The 22,937-nt window shown below is 33.7% G+C and overlaps 2 protein-coding genes across 2 annotated transcripts in view; one reads left to right on the plus strand and one right to left on the minus strand.

Moving 5' to 3' along the window:
- Positions 1-252: 252 nt before the first annotated feature.
- Positions 253-15,934, minus strand: LOC111053978 (meiotic recombination protein DMC1/LIM15 homolog). Its single transcript, XM_039429187.1, is given in 8 exon segments — positions 253-1,010; positions 2,065-2,174; positions 3,987-4,000; positions 4,003-4,168; positions 10,227-10,392; positions 13,494-13,661; positions 14,493-14,722; positions 15,729-15,934. Coding segments are annotated over 8 exon segments (1,026 nt in total). The 5' UTR covers positions 15,831-15,934; the 3' UTR covers positions 253-940.
- Positions 15,935-16,240: 306 nt separating this feature from the next.
- Positions 16,241-22,937, plus strand: part of LOC111053980 (splicing factor 3B subunit 3) — a 53,872-nt gene continuing 47,175 nt past the window's right edge. The window contains exons 1-3 of the mRNA XM_039429188.1: positions 16,241-16,474; positions 17,061-17,304; positions 18,967-19,310. Of these exons, the coding sequence (XP_039285122.1) occupies positions 17,079-17,304; positions 18,967-19,310 (570 nt within the window). The 5' untranslated portion in view covers positions 16,241-16,474; positions 17,061-17,078. The remainder of the gene's footprint in view (positions 16,475-17,060; positions 17,305-18,966; positions 19,311-22,937) is intronic.

A 22,937-nucleotide genomic window follows, 5' to 3' on the forward strand; every position in this document is an offset into this window, starting at 1 on the left:
ATTATACAAGATTGAAACAATGAATGATTATATTGTTTCTATTAAAGTGTTCTTTCTCTATCATACAAGATTCGTTATATTTTTAATCTCAAAATATTTCAATAGCATACCACTACTACTAAACTACCGGTACTACTAAACTATTCTTTCTCTATCACAACCAATATCTATTAAAATACAATTCAAATTACATAAGATTGGAAACAAGATTCAACATTAATTATTTATATGAATATTGGTATCTAGTTTTCTTCCTCTATCGTCAAAATTCGTTCCATTTTCAACTTCAAAATATTATAATTTAGCAAATATTGTTCAACTAATTACTGTACACGTTATAATATGTGTTTTCGTATTTTTAATTTTTTGTTGGAAATGGTTATGAATAATAGTGAATCAACTAGCTGTTTGTCTACAACAGGACAGTACCTACTTGGAATTAATATCTAACACACAAAATGAACAAGTTATTCTTAAAAATACCGGAACAAATAGTAGGCTACTGAAAACAATTAAATGTACTATAATCTATTCAACACCCAATAATTGATAGTAACTTATGAAATGGGTTTAAAATCTTGATTCAAGAAATGATTTTTAAGAATAATCTTATGGGAAACTTAATGGTAATTTTTATTAAAATATCAGAATCTATGGAATGTATGTATGGAATCAAGTATTCCATGAGTACTCCACTCATGGAATATCTATTTTTATCAAAATATCTGAATCTATGAAATATATTGATGGAATAAGAAAGTCTTTCAAAGCTTAGCAATAAAGTATTCATAATGTTGATAATTACACTCATACATACTATTGCCAAAGAATAATATATCGGTAGAAACCTGATCAGCTTATAAATAATGTGGAATTTTAGAATCTAACATGACGAGGGACTATTGTTGATGTACCTAATGTTAATTCTATATTGGAATTATTAATCTTTGGCATCAGCTATTCCTCCATTTGTGATGGCGAAGGTCGCTTCAGATTCCGGCAAGTCAGGGCTGAAAACAAACAAAAGATCGTGATTTGAAATTTTTCGAAAAACTATCAACCATTTCCAGTTTTACAGCACTCTATTGCAAAGCTACTTCAAGGTAGGTAGATAATCTACACAGCCTATTTCTGTTTCACAACAATGTTGATTGATTGCAACACAGCCAATTCTTGCATTCCATTTTCACTTACTTAAAGGTCTGTATTGAGAATGGAATCAGATATTATTCCTCTTAGACAGAAAAAAGTTTTTAAACTAACGATTTCATACTCTAAAATTACTGTCTAAATTGACAATTTTTCGAATCTAAAATTGCGACAGTTTTAACCTTATCAGTGAACGATAGTGACAACAATTTATAACTCTAAACGCCGTTATAAACTTTCAATCAAGATTTTTCTAATTGAAATTTTCATATCATAATATTGAATCCTTTAAACTTCATTATTTCATAGTTGATACTCGTCTATCACCTGGTTGCACAAACGTCTGTTAACTTTCAATCACGATTGAATTCCACGAGACCGATTCAGAGGAGCCTTTCTCAGAAAAACCTTCTCTGATTGGTTCTCGTTGAATTTAATCATGATACAAATTTCCAGGTTTTTGTGCACCCGGGGCTAAGTGATTGCTTGTAATCCAGTTAGGTATTTAATTTTTCATTTATGTTCTCGAAAGATGAAGTTTGTTTGGTATCAGGATGAGAATATAGATAAGACATTAGACTCAATGTCTTGAGACTCAAATCTCATCTTGAATACTAGCCTACCATATCATTTTTAGAAAACTGAAAGTATAACTTCCACTTGGGACTGTATCATACTACCTAAATTCGAGTGAAAATAGCACAAGTATTTTCTAGTCATTTCTCTTCCAATATTATTCATATTTAATGTCCTTTCAACAAATAAATGGAGAATTATATTCTTATTCAAAAGAGGAGAGACATGAAATAAAGTGATTGATCAAAATGATAGAGACTAAGAGCGGTCATACTTACTTCAATTACTTGAATGCTTTAATTTACTATATCAATAATAGATTCTAAGAAGAGAACTCACCTGTCATAAATCTTGGCGATTCTGGTTTCTCCCCTGCCTTTCCTCAGTGATATGCGCGTAGTGGACGCATGTGCCAATATATGTCCGCCAATCGGCTTCTTGGGGTCCGCCTATAGTGAAATGAAAATGAACAATCAATATCAACTTTATTTTACCTCTGAATAATAAAACAATTAAATTCAATGATCTTATGGTCAGAATTATACTTGCAGCAATTATCTACCGGTATAGGTACTGCCAGTTTGAATATCTACTATTAAATTTTTGAGAATGGTGTAAGAATTTTGTGTAAATGAGGTTTGTTTTGGCGTTTAGCTGTAAACCTCTTCCAGTTGTATTATTTTTCCATTTATTTATTCTCAATAAATAAATAATAAGAATTAAAAAATAACTTATACTCAATAAGATAAGCTACGGAACAGACGAATAACAGAATTATTATCATTAATGTGGTAATTTATGAATAAGAAACAATATGGAAACGGTTTCTGGGCAACAGCCAGCTTGATTAGCCTAACAAGACTGAAATTTTGATGCTGACTTTCTCGTTCCAATGCCCGTAAACATTTTTAGAATTTGGAACGAGAAAGCCAGCATCAAAGTTCCAGTCTTGATAGGCGAATCAAGCTGGTTGTTGCCCAGAAACCGTTTTCATATTGTTTCTTATTCATAAATTACCCACTATCAATGATAATAATTCTGATATATTCGTCTGTTCTGTGAGTTAGTTGTTATCTATATCTTAAACTAAAGATGTTCTATGTGACTTCCGTTGGTTATCCCCGCATATATTATCCATCGATAGTCTATTTCTTCCTAGACTCGCACTAGCATTTCAGGTGTAACTTGCACAACAGCAGCGCAAATCCTTGCTCTAAGTTCAGGTAGAGTGGCTGGCAAAGGAGGTGCATACACCATATCTTTTATGAAACCCCACAAGAAAAAATCCAGCGGTGTTAGGTCTGGGGAACGAGGGGGCCATGCAATTGGCCGTAAAGCGGTCATTAAGAAAATCCCGGGTGTCAGTCAGATAGTGTGGTGGTGCGCCATCTTGCATAAAGTAACATTTCATTCTCGGTCATCCTCATCGATCTATAATATCACACAATTTTTGCAACATATCAAGGTACACTATGCCGTTTTTCAAACCAAAACACACAGCTAGCACGCTTAGGTCCAGTGAAGGCAGCCATCTTTGACGTAACTGCTGCTAGCGCTTATCCGTCGCGACCAGGCACTAGCTTGGAATGTTTTCCTTTACAACAACACTAAAACCAGTTCTGTATCTCTTTTAATAAGATTTATATGAATCTTCAAAGTTGTAAAGTCCTTTTTGAACAAAATATATTATCTCCATTATGAAAATTTATTATTCAATCATTGAATAATATACTTTTTGACAAAATAGAATATATAATTAATCATTTCAAACAAGAATGAACTGTTAATATTACAACATATATACTGGTATCAGCGAAGGCAGAGATAAGACAGAGAATTGGCAACGTTGTTCTCCTATCTCTCTCCTCACTGCCATCAAACGTGAACCTCACTATAGTTTTATAAGCAATGTTGTTTTCCTATATTTTACACTACGTCATTATAAGGTGGACCTCACTTCAGTATTGCAGCTGGTATAAGCATAGAGAAACAATAGCTTGAGTAGATATCCCATGGTATAGGGCGTTTATGTCGCAACTTTTACTGTTATCTCAAGCCGATTACTGTTGATTATTGTCGATTTTTACTGTTTTGACCTGATAAGAGTGTATGAACGGCACAATATGACAGACTACCAGCGTCATAAAGCTTCACAGGAAAGAACTACGTGGACTATCAGCTTGAGATAACAGTAAAAGTTGCGACATAAACGCCCTATAGCCTACCATGGGATAGCTATTGTTTCTCTGTGGTATAAGTACCTGGAAGGACAGTGTGCCCCGGGATCGGCAGTCATCTGATTGCTGATGAAGATGGCAACATTGTACTCCTCGGATATCTTCTGCAGCCGCGACATCATCTGGCCCAACTTCTGTTGGCGGTCGGCCAGCTCCCCACGTCCACTGTAGTCCACGCGGAAAAGCGCCATTATCGAGTCAATTATCTGCAAACCAAACAAACCATCATCATCATTAGAGTTCTCCAAATGTGGCTAGTTGGTTCAGAGAATTAAAAAATGTGAAAATCAATTATCCATCCATGATTTTTTATCAATTGATTTATTGCCGTTATTATAGATTTATTCAGATACTGTTGTTGTTGAGATGTTGTGATATCTATCCACGATAAAAACACTGGGATTTTGTCAATATATTACTAATTTATTGTAAAATTCAAACAATCATTTTATTCAGTAAAAAATTAACAGTTAAAAATTAGTTCTAGAATAATCTATAACCATCCTTTTTTTCGGTTATCGTGTTTAACAACAAATGCTTGGGCACGCGCAAGGTGTGTGGCTTTCTTATATGATGCCATCTTCCAGTATTGTTGAATTTCATTGGAAATGAAATCTTCATCATCTTTGATAATTTGCGAGATTTGGTTGTAATTGGTTGACAATTGGTTTTAGATGTTGAAAAAGGGAGCAAGGAGGAATTTTTGCTTGAGTTATTCCGCAAATAGTAAGAGGTGGCTTATTACCTCCAAATGGTATTTCTATACTGGAGAAATTGTTCATAAATTCGTGCCCAAGAATACTATTTATATTCATTTCGGGTTCATTTCGAGATAATTCGGTAGGCTTATCCTGATTCCGTGATGCAGATTCAACATTATTTCGATCCCGGGTTTTCCTCTTTGGCATTTGATTACCGGTACTTATTTTAGTCAATAAAATTGTAATAAAAAGAGACCATTGAAGAGCTAGAATAATGGCTTTTATTGACTAAAATAAACTGAGATAAAATAACAAACTTTCTGATGATTTAGAATAATTCAAACAACTGATTTATGACATGATTATCATATCAAGTTATTAATTGCATGCAATCAATAGTTCATTATTTTAATAGTGCATGAAAATTTCATTCAATGAGGCATGCAATTAATAGTTTACATGACTGCTGATTTTTTACCAAGTTACATTGAGATATTGAATTGCATGCGTCAACAGCTCTCGACAGCTGATTTATCTATATAATAAGAGAGAGTAGGGTTGTATTTGTTCGTGTGTTCGTTTGTTCGCATCAAAAAATGTCAACTTGTGGATTGCATACCGGAAAAACGGGAATGATTTAGATCTCCAAATCTTGCACATAGATTCTGAAAATATTAAACTCGTGCACCTGGAAGTCCAAATTTTAATTTTCTTTCTAGATTTTCCAGAATTATTAATGTTTAAATTTCATTAATGGTACATTCGATTTCATTAAAAAAATCACCAAATCACATTAAAAGTACAAAATTAGTACTGCTAAACCTAAAAGATTTCACAGCAGGTGCCTACAAATAATAAAATACATAAATAGAATGATATGCTAACTTTAACAATAAACTAAGGAGAACATTTTGTTTTATGAAACTGGGAGTTTAGGAATTTAAAAAGACTACTAGGTATTATATGGTCTAAGGATGATTAATAGGGTAATAATTATAAATAGTGAATGATATTTGATGAAGGGTAGCGCTATCTTCTTTTTCGAATAATAGACAAGAATAGCAAGACTAATATTAATAAAATAATGACACCATTAGTGTTGAACAAGTATGTATTTTTGCAATAAATTAGTGATAGGCCTATTCCTGACAACATTCCCAGTGCTTTTATTATAAATTTATTATTTTTTCAATATGCCGATATCTAGTAATATCAGTCATCCATTATTATAAAATAGAATCCTGGCAATCATCAAACTTCACATTTTAAAATTGTGGAGCACGTAATATAGATTTGGTTTAATACTTTGAAACACAGGATATTCTCGTTGAAAAATGTAGAAATGTAAATCATATAGAACTAAAATAGTGCTCTGATTGATAAAAACTATTTCCAATTCTCCAACTGAAATAAATTTATTATTGATATGAAACGAATCAGTTCATTATTCTATTTCAAAGGAGATCAAAATCAAATCAATTTATTCTCACAATTTACAAATAATATACAGTACAGTTACAGTACATTTATATATACCCTTACGATATACACACTCATTATCTACTACTAGTTTAGTTGTTCTATACAGTGAGAAGTAGAAGGTACAGGATTACAAATCGGAAATATATTTCAAAATTCAAGAAACAGATTACAATAAAGATCCCAAGTACCAGAACATCCAAGTTCACATTCATGCATTTAAAAAAATATTTACACATGCGATTGACATAACTACAGATGCATAGAACAATAAATTAAAATTTGAATTGATCAGTGATCATTGAATCATCAAGTCAACAACTAATCAAAACAATTGCTTTCTCAATCATTCATAGAGAATGATATGTATCTATCAATATATGAATAAATATAACTACATGCATGTGCTCACATCCATCCCACATTTAATAGAATGAAATGAGAATTTAGAAAAAAGAAGTAGGCTATCCTTCTGGAACGTTCCACTTATTTATACAAAATGTTTATAAATAGTAGATTCCCACTAAATAATGGCAAGAAAATAGTCAAACCATGTCTATGAATAGTAGATTTCCACTTGAAAAGGTCTAAGAATGGTCAAAACATATTTTAAAATGTTGAAACATTAGACCGGCTTAGAAACCGGTATCAATAAATCTGTGGTTTTTGACAATTTCTTAGTATTTTTGTTTAATATCAACCACCAGGAGGTTACAAAATGTAATACAAATGAAGTTTATCCCTATGCAGGCACACGAAAATTATTGTAATTAGAATTATGATCTACTAGGGGTCACTTATCATCAAGTATTGCAATTGGAAGAAAAATATGATTAGAACCAGAGATGATAATATTAATTAGTCTCGTTATTTGTAGAATTTATGAGATTTCGTATTGTCACCTGGTCATATGGGACATATATATGATTCATATATTTATCTCATATTGATCAGGATTTTAGAGTTTTAATTTACGAAAAGTTTAATGAACGGTGTTTCTGCCTTTGAACAGTTTTGTCATCGACAGAAAGATTGTTTATTTCACTTGTTATCAAAATTATTGTAGCTTCTCTTTTGTTTTCATAACAAACGTGCTCGCTTGTGCGACGGATAAAAATATGTATTTGAAATGGCTTCATGTTTGGCATTGACTGAGTTATATATTAATACCCAAAATTTTACTAGTGTGTGAGCTCGTTCGTTAGGACTGTGAGTAAAAGTCCGGCTGTTCTGGTGAAGGGTAGATTTTGTTCTTGTTTTATAATACAGTTTTCCTGTCACAGTTCGGGCAGTTTAAAGAGAATTGTATTATTAAATAGGAAGGGATCTGAACCCACTTCATTAGATCAGTTTTTATTTATTTTTCATTAATAATTAACGTCGCGATTAACCAGTGGATGCCAATTGGGGGCCATTATCATAAAGGTAGGTGACTACTGAGTCATTGTTTTAATTTTTCCATAACCACAACAAATTAATCTTCACTAGCAGCCAAGCGAGTAGCCCTTGAAAAATTCATCTATTTATTGTTATTTCATAATTTCTAATTATAATTCTATTTTTGTACTAATAATTTATTGTTTTGTTTTAATTATCAAAACCAGTACGATCACTTCTTGTTTTTCATTTTCCCACCCTCACATACTCGGTGAAGGCACATATTGCTTACATATTTGGTGGAGGTTTATCCTGCCGTCCATATCTTGTTTACAGTATCCCACCACTACCGATATCTTATATCAATGCCTCTATAATTAATACTTCTTGGTAATTTTCATTTCATTCTATCATAACAGTAGCCCTGTAAGGAATAGTGCATATCCCACATTAAAGTTTAACATTCGCATGTAACAGTGATGGAGAAAATCACCAGGACGTTACAAAATTTAATACAAATTAAGTTTATCTCTATACAGGCACATTAAAATTATTGTAACTGAAATTATGATTTACTAGGGATTATGTTCTCATGTATAGTTAATTGGAAGAAAAATACGATTAGAACTTGAGATGATATACAATTAGTCAACGTTATTTGTAGAATTTATGAGATTTTAAGGCCTACCGTATTCCATCACTACCGATATCCTAGGGGCCACAACAATACAAAAGCCATGAAAATTTACTTCATATTGAATTTCAGTTATAAGCATTCATATTCAATTTTTTTCTCTGAACTAGTTTTTACAATATTAAATAAATAAATGTTTATTTCCTCCCCCCCCCCAAAAAAAACTGAAACTACTACAGCAGCAATTATAGAAAATATGAGATAAATTACAATTAGCCTAAATACAATAGTTAGTTACAACAGATATTGTTATTACAGTCCACATTACTTTCATAAAGCTACAGTATGTGGGAAATAGCAGCTAGAAATTGATCGAATAACCGCATACACATATACAAGCTTTAGTGCGGAAGTGAATGGTAATGGAAGTTACAGTTTTTGCAACATTCACAAATATTAATATTAGTTATTATTCACAACACAAATCCAACAAATACAACAGCAACCTCGTGCACTGAAAATAAACTTACTCATATGTCTGCCGTGGAGGCTGGATTAGATGATAACCCAAGTAACAAATAACTAGAAAATAAATCAGTTCATTATTTTCAATCGAATTTCAACACAGTCGATTAAAGAATGAACAAAGGTACAGTTGGAAATCTTTATTCATAATATTAGCCTAGTTTAATTTGTTTTTATTTTGTTGTTCTTATGTTCACCAAGTTCATTGTATACCTAATTGACGTGAAGCATGTAGGCTTCACTTTGTTCAAATATTTATGTTATTTTCTAGCTTGCAGGTGAATCATTTACAGTTTACTATGTTGAGTTTTTTCCAATGTTTATTCATTTGTTCATTTATTAGGGTACCTTCCACAATCACAATATTATATCGAAATTTAATTGAAATTCAATCAATTCAGTACATTGAAATTCATGGCACAAATAACAGTGCAAGTCTTCCTTGAACGTTGAGAAAGTGAAACAATCAAGTCAAGTCAATCAGTGAAACAAATCGCAATATCAAAATAATGATTGGGAGATAATCAACAGGATGAACCCAAAACTGTTCCTCTCCTTCATTTTTAATAAAATAGTCCAAATGACTATTTATTGATATTAGTTTTAAAGCTAACATTATTATATAATATAACATTATATGAAAATATTATTTTCTTCAATAATATTGTTAACTGGAATTTTTGAATGGATATTATAAGCTGTTTTGATGTTTTGATTTTGGTCAGTAAAAATAATTTGAATTTGAATCATAGGACTTCTTCGGGGAACAAACACTCAAATACATGAATCATATTAACAAAAATAACAATGAAATTGTCAGTTTTTAGTGTTCTATTGGTACGGTACCTATATCGTACATATTTTTATCATAAATAACATAACACTGATATAACATAACACATATTTTTATCATAACACTAATCAATACTATTATTAATTTATATCATTCGATGCATTCGAGTCATCCATAATGACTATTATAGTGAGGTCTTCGTTATAATGGCAGTGTTTGATTAGAAATGGTATTGCTATCCTTGTCTAGGATAGCTATCTTGTGTTCCTTGTGAGGAACCTTCTTCAAGTTTTGAATATGTATAATGTGTATTGTTTGTACTTTCTAAGAAGAAGGATAAAGGCAATTTCAATTTCAATTTAACAAAGCGGATAGCGCTATATCTCTCACTCACTTTGCTCTGTTGCCACATCGGCTTTTAACAATGTAGAATCAATAATTAATTAACAAAATATTTCATCTTAATTATATGAAAATTCATTATGAAATTAAGTTTAATTCATTGCTTAATGAAATATAATTGATTATTTTAAACGAGAATGAACAATTAATATTACATCAATAAACCTGTATCAGCTACCGTCTATGGAAGGCATTGACAAGACAGTGAGGATCAGCAACGTTGTTCTCCTATCTTTCTCCACTGCCATTATAACGTGGACCTCACTGTAGAATCTATGATTTTCGGCTGTTACACCTTTCGAGGGTCACTCTGTATATTAACCGTGTAAGGACCGCTTTTAATGAATACTTACGAGAAGCTTGAAGACACCGGCCTCCTCGTGGAATTTGGCGGCCACATAGTCGAGTGCGTCGAGCTGCTGGTCGCTGTTGTGGATGCGGGCGTAGAGGATGTTGTCCAGTACCGCGTCCTGGTCAAGGTTGAAGCGGTCGGCGATCGGACGCAAGCGCTCCGGTCGGCTGGTACACATCAGTCAAGGAGTAACCAATTCACAACGATTTTTCGCTACCCATCTAATCTTGTTTACCAAGAGTTACAAGTTTTTAATATTAGACTGATTTATATACGAGTTTTAATGAATTGAATATACTACAACAAACACTTCATTTTCAATAATCTAGTAACTAGTTCATACTCATAATACAAGAAATCTAATTAACTTTGGTATTGCCCATCCCCGACTCCTACATAACTGCTTGAAAAATCTGGTGTGGCGCACTCACAAAACTTTCCTTGCCGTTATGAAAATTGATCACCTGACGCTAGTGTACACGCGCATCTCAAGTCTACTATTCAAAGATTTGAGCCAGCTGGTGACAGGGCAATAACGCTGGAGACACACATGAGGTCTGCTATCTCTTCATAGTGAATGATTTAATACAGTTGCCAACAGTTTGCAATTGGATAATCACATTTTCTTGAATTTCGAGCTTATTTTCAATTTTAGGTGAAAATGTTATTGGACATGAATTGTAGAGATTTTCATGCTCAATCTTTTCCACTCGATTTTTTTTTTTTTTAATGGAAAAGATCCATTTGGAGTTTTTTGTTTAAATTGTATCTGAAGCCTAATAATTGGGAATCTAAAATCAAACTTTGCATAGATGAGGCGAAGCTCCTGGAATTTTTACAGATATGAGACAGTTGCAGTTGATAGAGCTTATCAATGACTATTTCAGGTATAAATTTGATCAAAATCGTTGGAGCCGTTTTTGAGAAAATCGCGAAAAACCCTGTTTTTGACAACATTTTCGCCACTTTAGCCGCCATCTTGAATTACATTAGATCGATATTGTTCGTGTTGGATCCTTATATTGTAAGGACCTTAAGTTCCAAATTTCAAGTCATTCCGTTAATTGGGAGATGAGATATCGTGTACACAGATGCACATACACTCATATACACACACACACACACACACACACACACAGACCAATAACCAAAAACCAATTTTTTGGACTCAGGGGACCTTGAAACATATAGAAATTTAGAAATTGGGGTACCTTAATTTTTTCGGAAAGCAATACTTTCCTTACCTATGGTAATAGGGCAAGGAAAGTAATAATAGTGGAAACATTTGTCATATATTGTATAATAATTTGAAACAGTCGGAAAATTACAGTATTACCACCTACAACCAACATTTGAGTAGATGGTTATTAGAAATTGGGCAGGGATGCTGCAGAGCAACTGATTCAATCCGCCTATACATTCAAAACTTGAACCCATAGTGAATTTGCCATTTCTAATGAGTAATATAGCCATTAAGCTACTATTTATTATATGTCTGTATATACTTATATCTAGTATGGATTTTTTGTGTGCAATTTATATTATTTGATTCATTTAAGAATGTTTATAAATTCAATCATAATAGTTTTAATTATAATATGTAAAAAGCATGAAAACATAGACTCAATCAACTGAAAGAACTCACTCTCCGCTCACAGACTCAAGTCTCCGTGGAGAGTATTTACTGTTCAATTTTTGAATGAATTTTATAAATTTGTATTAAGATTTTGTGAATGAAAAGCTATTTGATTTGATTCTCTGCTCAATTCCATATTCAATCAGGGAAGTATGTAATATGAATTATAATATAATAGAATTTCAATATGTACAAAACATGAGAACATAATCTCAATCAACTGAAAGAGCTCACTCTTCACTCACAGACTCAAGTCTTTGTGGAGAGTATTCACTGTTAAATGTTAAAATGAATTTTATAAAATTGTATCATGCTTTTGTGTATAAAAAGTTATTTGATTTGATTATCTTCTCAATTCCATATTCAATCAGGGAAGTTTGATCAAGCCAAATTTGATAAAAAATATTTTTCTAAGAACGAGCAAATCAAAGTAGATAAATATCACTGTTGATCGATTACTACCGTACCTCAACTATAGAAGTGCTAGGTCAGTTCTTCTAGTAACCATATAGCAAGGATTCGTTTGGTTTTCCAACTCAATAAAACAATTGGTCAAATGTTACACTCATGATGAGCAGAAAAAGTGATTATACAAATATTGTGAAAGCCACAAAAATTAAGTTTATTTGAATAGTTGCTTATGATGACATGTCTAATTGCAATGACTAATCGGTGTGTGCTGCTTCATGAGCAACTATGAATTGTATTGTGACTAAACGTGTCTGATCATGTCTTGTCTTGCTTTGACTAACTGGTGTGCACCAAGTGAAAGTGTGAATCAGGCAAACTTGTCATTATAAAATATGGACTAATTAAAAATCAGTTATTATAGTCAATGAAAATGATAGAAACTAATTCTTTCCACTTTCCCATTTCCACCGCCTTCTACAGTGCATAGCTGTGGTTGGAATTATTCGTTCATATCTAATCTATTCTTAGATGGTCCACCATATTCTTGTTCTTTTCTGATAATGGTGGATGGGATTGTCAATTCATGTTCATAATGATCATTTCTATCACAATTATTTTATTTATTATTTATTGTACAAAATACTACAATCCTATCATATAACGAGCAATTTCTGTATTTTTATATCTGGTTTTTTATCTGGCTATTTATGTTCAACGGATCTCGAAAACGGTTCTCACGATTTTCACGAAATTTGGAACATAGTAGGTTTATGATATAACAATTCGATTGCACTAGTTCTCATCATTGGGAAAACTCGCTGAACGACATTAAAAGGATAAAATTCATCCTTGGCTGAAACAGCTTTGGATAGTAAAAAAGCGAGTGAGTGAAAAATCAAAATATCGCATCCCCGAAATTCATAACATGACATATAGCCAGCTGTGAAATATAAACACGATCATTTTAGAGAATTGTGTTCTGTTTATCAATAAATAGAAATAACGAGCGAAGCTCGGTGCCCCGATATTCATAATATAATTATGACATTGGAGGAAAAACTAGGCTGAGCCTGTACTATTTCTCTCCAAAAATGTTGATAAAAAGTTAATGTTGTCCAATGATTGAGGTTATGATATCACAAACTACTTAATTACCTTTTATATATTTTATCCACCAAGAAAATATATATTTCTATGGATGATTGTCGCCAGAAAGGATACAAAGTACTCTCGGTGTCGATAAACATTACTTTTCCACCAGTGTAGCCGTCATCATTGGGTAGTTGGGCCATCACGCACAGTGTATGCGACATCTGCGTTTTTCCCGTACGGAATTCACCGAAAACTTCAGTGATTGCCATCGATTCCACTCCGCCACCAAGTAGCTTGCTGCAAAAACATAATCAATCACAAAATTATCGAATGAAATCCTCGTAGATCTAAAGAAATAGGAGTTGTATTTTTGTACAGTGTTTTGCTGTTGTTAAGTTGATTGTATCCTATACAGGCAGACCGTTAAACATACAGGGTCTGTATAATAAGTAACCGGACTGACCTCAGGAAATTTTTGATGGGCAAAATATGCACAATTTTTCATTAGATATATACAAAGTAGTCCCTATTGGAGTCGATAACACGCTAATACCGGATTTTCAAATCCCTGAACGCTCCCTGGAAGTCGGCAACCTCTATGCTGTCTAGAGCCCTCATCGTAGCACGTTGAACGTTTTCCAGAGTCCCTAACCGCGTCCCCTTAAGTTGTCTATTAATCTTGGGGAACAAAAAGAAGTCCGGTGATGCCATATCCGGGCTGTAAGGAGGATGTGGCAACGTTACCCTCAACTGGTCGGTGACGAGCAGGCAGGTGTGCGACGGAGCATTGTCGTGATGGAGGATCCACGAATCAGCACCTCTCTGTAGTACTGGCCACCCTCTGTAGAGTTTGTGCCACCCAGCCAAAATGTAAACGGCCAGTACTACAGAGAGGTGCTCCGTCTACTAACCGCCCGAGTTCATCGAGTCCGTCCGGGGATTACCGATTCGTGGATCCTCCATCACGACAATGCTCCATCGCACACCTGCCTGCACGTCACCGAGCAGTTGGCCAAACAGTCGAGGGTAACGTTGCACAATCTGCAGATTCCCGGAGCTGCCCTAGGGCAGAATATTGATGATGATGTTGATGATCTACGTATTTCTTTTTCTATAACTTAAACTTACTCCAATTCTTGGCTGCCAGTGGAGATTCGGAAGACACATTTCCTTTTCTCGCTGAATTCGTTCGCAGTGATGAAACCAAAGGAGGTGATTTTGGCACAAGCTTCCTTTATTTTGTCCACCTTTGCGTCTGAGAAGCCTTTAATGGCGCACAGCTTCTTGCGAGTGCACATCACAATTCCTTTCACTGTGCATATTCCTGAAGATTTCAGTTTCTTTATATCTGCAACATTCTGAAAAAAATAAGGAAAACATTTTAGATTCCACGGCAAAATGTAAGATACCGGTACAACAGTTATTATATAAAATATATAACGTAAGTTTATTATATTACATTCTACTCATAATATTTCTGGACACAAGATTGAAAGTCAACAATATAACAATGAAAACATCAAGGAACGAAAAATAGCTAGTTTTAGAGAAACAATACTTATAGCGTACTTTACAAGTCCTACCGGTACAATAAGTTGGGTTAGCAATTATTCCAACGTAACGGAAAGGTTACAAGTTCTTTTTAATCCTCTACAAGAGTTCAAGTGTTTTATTCTAAATTAATTTTTCAGCTGGCGACACTTTTTTCAAACTCTTAGAAGAGGTGGTATATCTCTATTGGAGGTGGATAGAAAAACATAAAAAAATGTAATTTACAATGAATATAAAATATTGTACTTTTATATACGGTAAATACTGTTTTTTTCTACTCTCATAAAAGTCTACAAAAGTCAGTGCTCAGAAATACTCATGATTAAAAGTGCGATTTCTTACAATAGTTTTGTAAAAAAATTATGTTGGATTGTGTGATAAGCCTTGGAATCACTTTAACTGAGTTGTATACGGTAATGAATATTTTATTGGAGTTATTGCTGTATTAAGCAAGGTTAGTTTGTAATATAATTTGCATTGTAACTTATCCAAAATTTAGTGGAAAAACAATAGATAATATTAATTTATAAATTAGTGTGCTTTAAATAAACTAATAAGTTCTCACATGTCTCTTCCTAAGTATATCAAAAAATGTATTAGGTAACTTTTAATGCGGTATGCGGTTGTCAGAATGTTGCTTTAAAAACATTTATTTACCTTACCTTACCAAAATAAAGTTTAGATAGTAATTATTTATTATTATTACATAAATCATATAGAAATTGAAATAATGAAATGTTGAACATTTTTGAATATAAATGAAGTACCCAAAAGTTTATTGCCTTTTTTTACTGAATCTATAATAATACTCACTATTCCATGACTTTGAAGAGTGTCTACATCTTGAAAGAAAGATTCATTTTCATCAATATCATGAGTCATCTCACTCAAAATCATTTGATCTGAAGCTTCCATTATTATCTAATATATTAGACAAAAAAATTACAGATAGTCTACAAATTAACTGAACTAAAACAGATAATAATAAGACAAAAACAGCAATTTTTATCCCTTCACAGCGTTTAGTCGTCCTTTGCCGCCTAGAGAACAGCTGACAAAAGTGCTGTGGATGGAATGTAATATCAATGCATCCAACCAAACCAAAATAAAAGCTTTTTTTAATGTTCTGTATTTGACTACTTTCACACCATAATAACTGAAAAATTATGATTCTCACGTATTTTAAAAATTGATTGAACAAATTTTCTCTTAAATATTGTACAATAGAATATTTTTTTAATAGATGATACAAATTCATACATTGCGTTTCCGCATCCGTATTTTAGTAGTGAAGCTTGCAGCGTGGTTGCCGTCTTGTCTGTTGTGTTCTTTCTCTCTCGGACTAATGAATGCTCAATTTCTCCTTCTCCGCTCTTCATCTTTCCTCACACGAAGAAAGATGGACGTTTTCCTGAGCTAACCGGTCAAATATTGAATAGCATTTTATTTTAACAAGTCTACTAGCTTATATTTTGACTGCAGGCCATGTTGTGGGTTTGAATGTTCATTATAATTTACATTTTCAGAATTTTGGATCCTAATATGGAGTGATATTACAGGTGAGTACTAAGATAGAGAAATCTTACACGTTTTCATTTCATTTTGTTTTCAGTTAATTTTTTTAAATTGAAGCTTTTCTTATTGTTAAAGCACTCCCTATTTTAACAAAGGTTGTTTCAAATTCTTCTAATTGTTGATTTTTTCTGTTATTTAACATATCTGCCTTCAACGGTTTTTTTAATTACGGTACTTGATAATTTTTTACATTTTCTTGTTATTTCCTGGTTTCTCAAGACTCAAAACTCGGAATATTAAAATATTACTCTTGATTGAGTCAACTCTTGAGCAAGGATTATATTTTTTATTGTTATTTCTAAACTAGTTATGTAGCAATAATTATATCGTACGTTCCTACTTAACCTAACCACCAATACAAAAGCCGGCATTATAAATCCACACCTAATTTTACAAAGTAGCCTAATTTAGACGCGGAGGCACATAAGTATAATCTAATATGAGCCGGCATAATATATACCATGGTATCTATAATTCAGAACTATGATAACTTACCCTAGTTAATTGATGAGGTCAAGACATCAGATTAATGACTCATCATTATAGTAATGAAATGTTTCAATTTTTCAGATTGGCAGTCTTAGCAACATGTATCTTTACAATCTGACCCTGCAAAGGGCAACTGGCATAACACATGCCATTCATGGTAACTTCAGTGGTGACAAAACCCAAGAGATTCTTGTTTCTCGTGGAAAATGTTTGGAAATGCTTCGGCCAGATCCAACCACTGGAAAAGTACATACTCTGTTGACTGTGGAAATATTTGGAATAGTGAGATCGTTAATGGCATTTAGGTTAACTGGAGGAACTCAAGGTAAGTTGATTTTAATACCTGTTATTCTCAGTTTATCAAATTTCAATCAAAATTGAAGTGTGATCCACAGTTGAATATCATTCTAATATGTAACACATGGCCTAAGTTACCAAATCAAGTACATAGGCCTATTCATTGGCTGATTTGATCATACTTAATGGATGATCTTACTTCTGATGTCTTTCTCACGTTCCTGGGATCAGAGAATCGTCAATCTTAATTTTACACGTTCCAAATTCAAGTAATAGTAGGCCTACTATTACTTCATTCCTTGCTAATTTTATTCTTAGAAGTTGATGTAGCAAGGCTTAAAATTTGAGAACACCCTCCAGATTGGAGAAACAATCGTATTGTAGCCTACTTGGAAGTGTTTTTTTCTACTGAAAAATGATTTATTTTTTGATTTATCTGCTACATTAAGTAAAACTGGATTCCCAGTCTGTAAAAGTGACTGGTACAGTTATAATATTAATCCCCATAGTCTCTAAATTGGACTATTATTCAAATTCCCTTGGCCCTGCTGAGTGGCAGTAGTTTCAGAACTCATGAAAATCATACCAGTACTCATGCAAATTATACTTCCACTGTAGGCCTACCGATAACTTCCACATTCCACTGTTACTGATTTGTGGAAATCTAGAAATTTTTGTGAAATGAACAACATGCACTACTCAAAACTGAAACCCAAAACTAAGGGCCAAGCCGTTTTAGCGTATGGCAGATACACAACACATATAAAACTCATGAGTCTCAAATGTCTACATTTACACTGTATATTTTTAATTCCTTTGAGATGTTGTGTAGTTTTCGGTCAGGAGTTTATCTGACCGCCGTCATTTGCTAGTCCATTTGGCGTTACTCAATGTGCACCATGGAGGCAAACTAAAAAAAATTTGCTTTCCAAAAAAATTGAGGTACCCCAATTTCAAGTTTTCTATACGTCAAGGTCCCCTGAGTCAAAAAACATGATTTTTTCAGAGAGTCGGCAGAGCAGGAAGCTCTCCGATTGGCTGATTTCCCGAACGCCAATCCAATTAGCCAATAGGAGATCTTGCCCTGTCGACTCGCCTGAAAACGCCGGAAGAAATGCTTGTAGAAAGTAATGTGCTCTGTAGAAAGCAATGTGAAACGCTCGTGTGGCTTGGACCTGCTCATCTGTCCAAAATATATTTTGACTTGTTCACTTGTGGCCATACTTATGACCACGCCATGAACAGAAAACTCATTATTATTATTACCGTATTATCAAATAATATCGGAGCACTGAGCTTCGCTCGTTATTTTTATTTATTGATAAATAGAACACAATTCTCTAAAATGATCATGTTTATACTTAACAGCTGGCTATACGTCATCTTATGAATTTCGGGGATGCGATATTTTGATTTTCCACATACTCACTCGCTTACTCACTTTTTTACTATCCACAGACGACAAAAGTCTCAGCTGTTTCAGCCAAGGATGAGACCTAGTGCAATCGAATTTTTATATCATAAACCTGCTATGTTCCAAATTTCGTGAAAAACGTTAGGGCCGTTTTTGAGATCCGTTGAACATAAATAACCAGATTAATACAGAAATTGCTCGCTTTATGTATTAGGATGTTTGAAATGTAGGTTTTATTATCAAAGTAGGGTTTCATTGCTTTCTATTCCATTTCAGATTACATAATAGTCGGCTCAGACTCGGGCCGCATAGTGATACTGAAGTATGACGGCGCGAAGAACGTTCTGGAGAAGGTGCACCAGGAGACTTTCGGCAAGAGCGGTTGCCGTCGCATCGTGCCCGGTCAGTACCTGGCCATCGACCCCAAGGGCCGTGCCGTCATGATTGGTGCCATTGAGAAGCAGAAACTGGTTTACGTGCTTAACAGAGATGCTGAGGCGCGACTCACCATCTCGTCACCGCTCGAAGCGCACAAGAGCAACACCCTGGTCTATCATATGGTCGGCGTTGATGTGTCCTTTGGTAACCCGCTGTTCGCCTGTTTGGAGATTGATTACGAGGTGATTGCGCAGATTACATGGTTATCTACTATAGATGAAGACATAACAAATCCATTAGTTTTCAATAATCATATAAAATACAAAGTTGAATATTGCTAACATAACAGAGTTTCGAGATTGTTAAGGCTGTGCAAAGGCTAAAAATAAACTTTCTACTCGTGATATTTTTCCAAGTGTTTCGATTTGTATATCATCAAGCTATCAAAATGAAGAAGTCTTCTCAGGAAAACATTTTTTCCGATCATTAATTTTTGAGATAGTATGAGAGCCTTAAGTTTGAATTTTTGGGACAGAACATTTCAAATTCGGTAAGATAAAAATCCATGAGATTTAGAGGATGTATCAAATCAAATCAAAATTGTTTATTGTCATTACAAAACAAATTGTATAACAAGGTCAGGTACATTTACAATTTATAACATTCTTCATTCATCAATACATGAATAAGTATGGTAACGTTTTGTAACACTAACAATAATAATAGTAATAACAAATCAACAATATAAAAACAGGACAACAACAATAATATTCTATATGTCTATAGATGTGTTATCAAGTGTCAAACATTCTACAAACTCATTAACACTATAAACACAAAGCTCACACAACATATCTTTCACGCATTTTTTAAAACTGCTCATATTTAATTCTCTGACTTCCGTTGGCAACAAGTTATAAATTTTCTTACCAAATTCATGAAAACTGTTCAGAGTTAGTTGTAAGTTACATTGACTTCTATGCAACAATGTCTTCTGGCGTGTTCCATAATTGTGAATGTAATTATTTGTCTGCATTTCATGCATGTAACTTTTTACATACAACAGACACTCAAGAATAAAAAGAGATGGAACCGTTAGTATTCTTAGCTCTCTGATCAAAGGTTTACAATGAGTTCTACAGTGGACATTAAAAATAGCTCTCACAGCTCTTTTTTGTAAAATCATGAGCTTTTTCATTTCAGACGAGTGTCCCCAAACCACTATGCCATATGACAAATGACTTTGAATGTGTGCATAGTAAATTGACAGCAATACATCAACATTGACAAAAGGTCTAAATTTCCTGATGAGAAATACACCCCTAGCAACTTTTTTACTTATATTTTCAATGTGTATGCCCCATTTCATGTTTGACTCTAACGTCACACCCAAAAACTTCACCTCCCCATTTTCTGAATAATTAGCCAAGGAAAAATTCATCGTTTGGGTTTTGTTGCTGTTCAGACTAAGTGAGTTGGCTGCTGTCCAGTCTTTTATAACAGTATTTGCATCATTTATAAAACGTTCAACTGAATTTAAACATTTATTATTTACCTGAATTGCCAAGTCATCAGCATACATGTATGTATTCACTCTATCGTCTCCTATCGCTAATGGTAAGTCATTAACATATATTATAAACAATGTGGGTCCTAATATGGATCCCTGAGGTACCCCTGATTTGAGAGGCAGATATGCTGAAAAGGACCCATTAAAATAAACCGATTGGTACCTCCCTGACAAATATTCTTTAAAAAGTTGTAAAGCAAACCGATCAAAGCCATAGTATTTCAACTTATATAACAATATATCATGGGATATTGTGTCGAATGCTCTACTCATATCATACCAGCTCCCCATGACCTTTTCTCTACTATCTAAAGCATCCACACAAGCTTTCACAAAATTACGAATTGCAGTATTGGTTCCTCTTTTGGATCTGAAACCATATTGTTTATCTGAAAAAAGCTGTTCACCCTCAAAATATTTAACTAATCGAGTATTCAGCAATATTTCAAAAACCTTAGCAATAATTGGTATGATTGACACTGGTCGATAGTTACTACAATCAGATTTAGTACCTCTCTTATACAGTGGAATAACTTTTGACAATTTCAAGCACACAGGAATTACACCCTCTTTAACACATTGATTGAATAAATATGACAATACCTCCACTATATAAGGTGCAGCAAGTTTTAAAAGAGCAGAATTCAAACAATACACATCCAAACTCATACTATTACTGAGAGAAAAAATGGCGTTATAGACCTCTTCAACACTGAAATGGCCAACTGAGAAAACAGAGTTGATATTATTCTGTCTAGCATGAACAAATTTATTCAAATAATATGGCATATCATGTTTTGATTGTTGGATATTTTGTTTTGTTGACTCTACATTATCAAGGAAGCATTTATTAAATTTATCACTTGTGAGATCAGTTACCTGTGATACCAATGTTCTATCGTTAACATTCAAATTCTCTTTTATAACTGACCAAATAGCATGTGATTTATTTTTAGTCTGCAATACTTTATTACAATAATACTCACGCTTAGCATGAAATACCATGTATTTATACCTGGATCTCAATATCTTATATAATTCACAATGGTAAGCCAGACCCGTGTACTTGTGAAGACTATACATATTCAAACATTCCTCTTTGAGAGCTGATAAATTATCAGTGTACCATCTAGACTTTGGGGTTTTCTTCAATTTGGAGGACTTGACCGTTTTTAGAGGAAAAACTGTATCAACTATACTTAGGAATTTGTTCAAAAAGTACTCAAATTTCTCACTAATATTGCCTGTTGCATATACATCCAACCAATTAACTTTGCTCAGTAGAAGAGTGAAATACTTTTATTACAACTATTTTTAATCGGACGAATGATTCGAGAAACATTATCACTCTGCTTCAAGTCATTTCCACCAGACAACGTGAATAAGCCAAGCAATGAGTGATGATCTGATACTAAGGTCGGTATAACAGACACAGACTTAATTCTATCTTTATGTATGGAAGTAGCCATATTGTCTATACATGTTCCTCTGTCAATACATATCCTGCTTGGTCTTGTCACATCAAACACAGTTAAATTAAGATTGAAGCTATTTAATAAGTTGACAAAAATAGATCTATGTACATCATTCACCAGTAAATCAACATTAAAATCTCCATTGAGAATAATGGATGCATTTGACTTATTTTTCTGTGATACTACACTCAAAACAACGTGAAGCGTCTCAATGAAATAATCAAAATTACACCTATCTGGTACTCTATACACCTCAAGACAAATCACATTCCATTTCGACACAAGAACCCCAGAAACTTCACATATACTGGCTATTGACATTTCCTTCAAGTAAGTAAGCTCACAGTATTCTAGATCATCTCTTACATAAATAGCCGTACCACCCCTCCGTTCTATAGGTCTACTGTATGCACTAGCCAATCTATAGCCAGTCAAACCAACCTCAATTATCTCACAAGCTTTCAACCAGTGTTCACAAATACCCAAAATGCTGACATTATGCTCTCTAATCAAATCACCCAACTCATCAGTTTTGTTCATGACACCCTGCACATTCCAATGAAACATTGCAAAATCAGACTGCAAAACCTGTGATTCCGGGTCTGCCTGTTCCGCATCACCAACAATGTTTTGGGATTCAGAGCACGACAATCCTACAGAACTCGATCCACTCCTAAAAAAGAGTTAGTGTAATAGTTGAGGGGGATTGAGTCAGATGTTTTTTCCTGTTGAGCTAGCTCACACACCACGTCCATGATCCTGTCACTCACGTATCTTTTCCCCAAAGAATTCAAATGGAAGCCCTGCGATGTGTGGAATCTCCT

This window comes from Nilaparvata lugens, chromosome 5, assembly GCF_014356525.2.
Source record: "Nilaparvata lugens isolate BPH chromosome 5, ASM1435652v1, whole genome shotgun sequence".
Classification (NCBI taxonomy): Eukaryota; Metazoa; Arthropoda; class Insecta; order Hemiptera; family Delphacidae; genus Nilaparvata; species Nilaparvata lugens.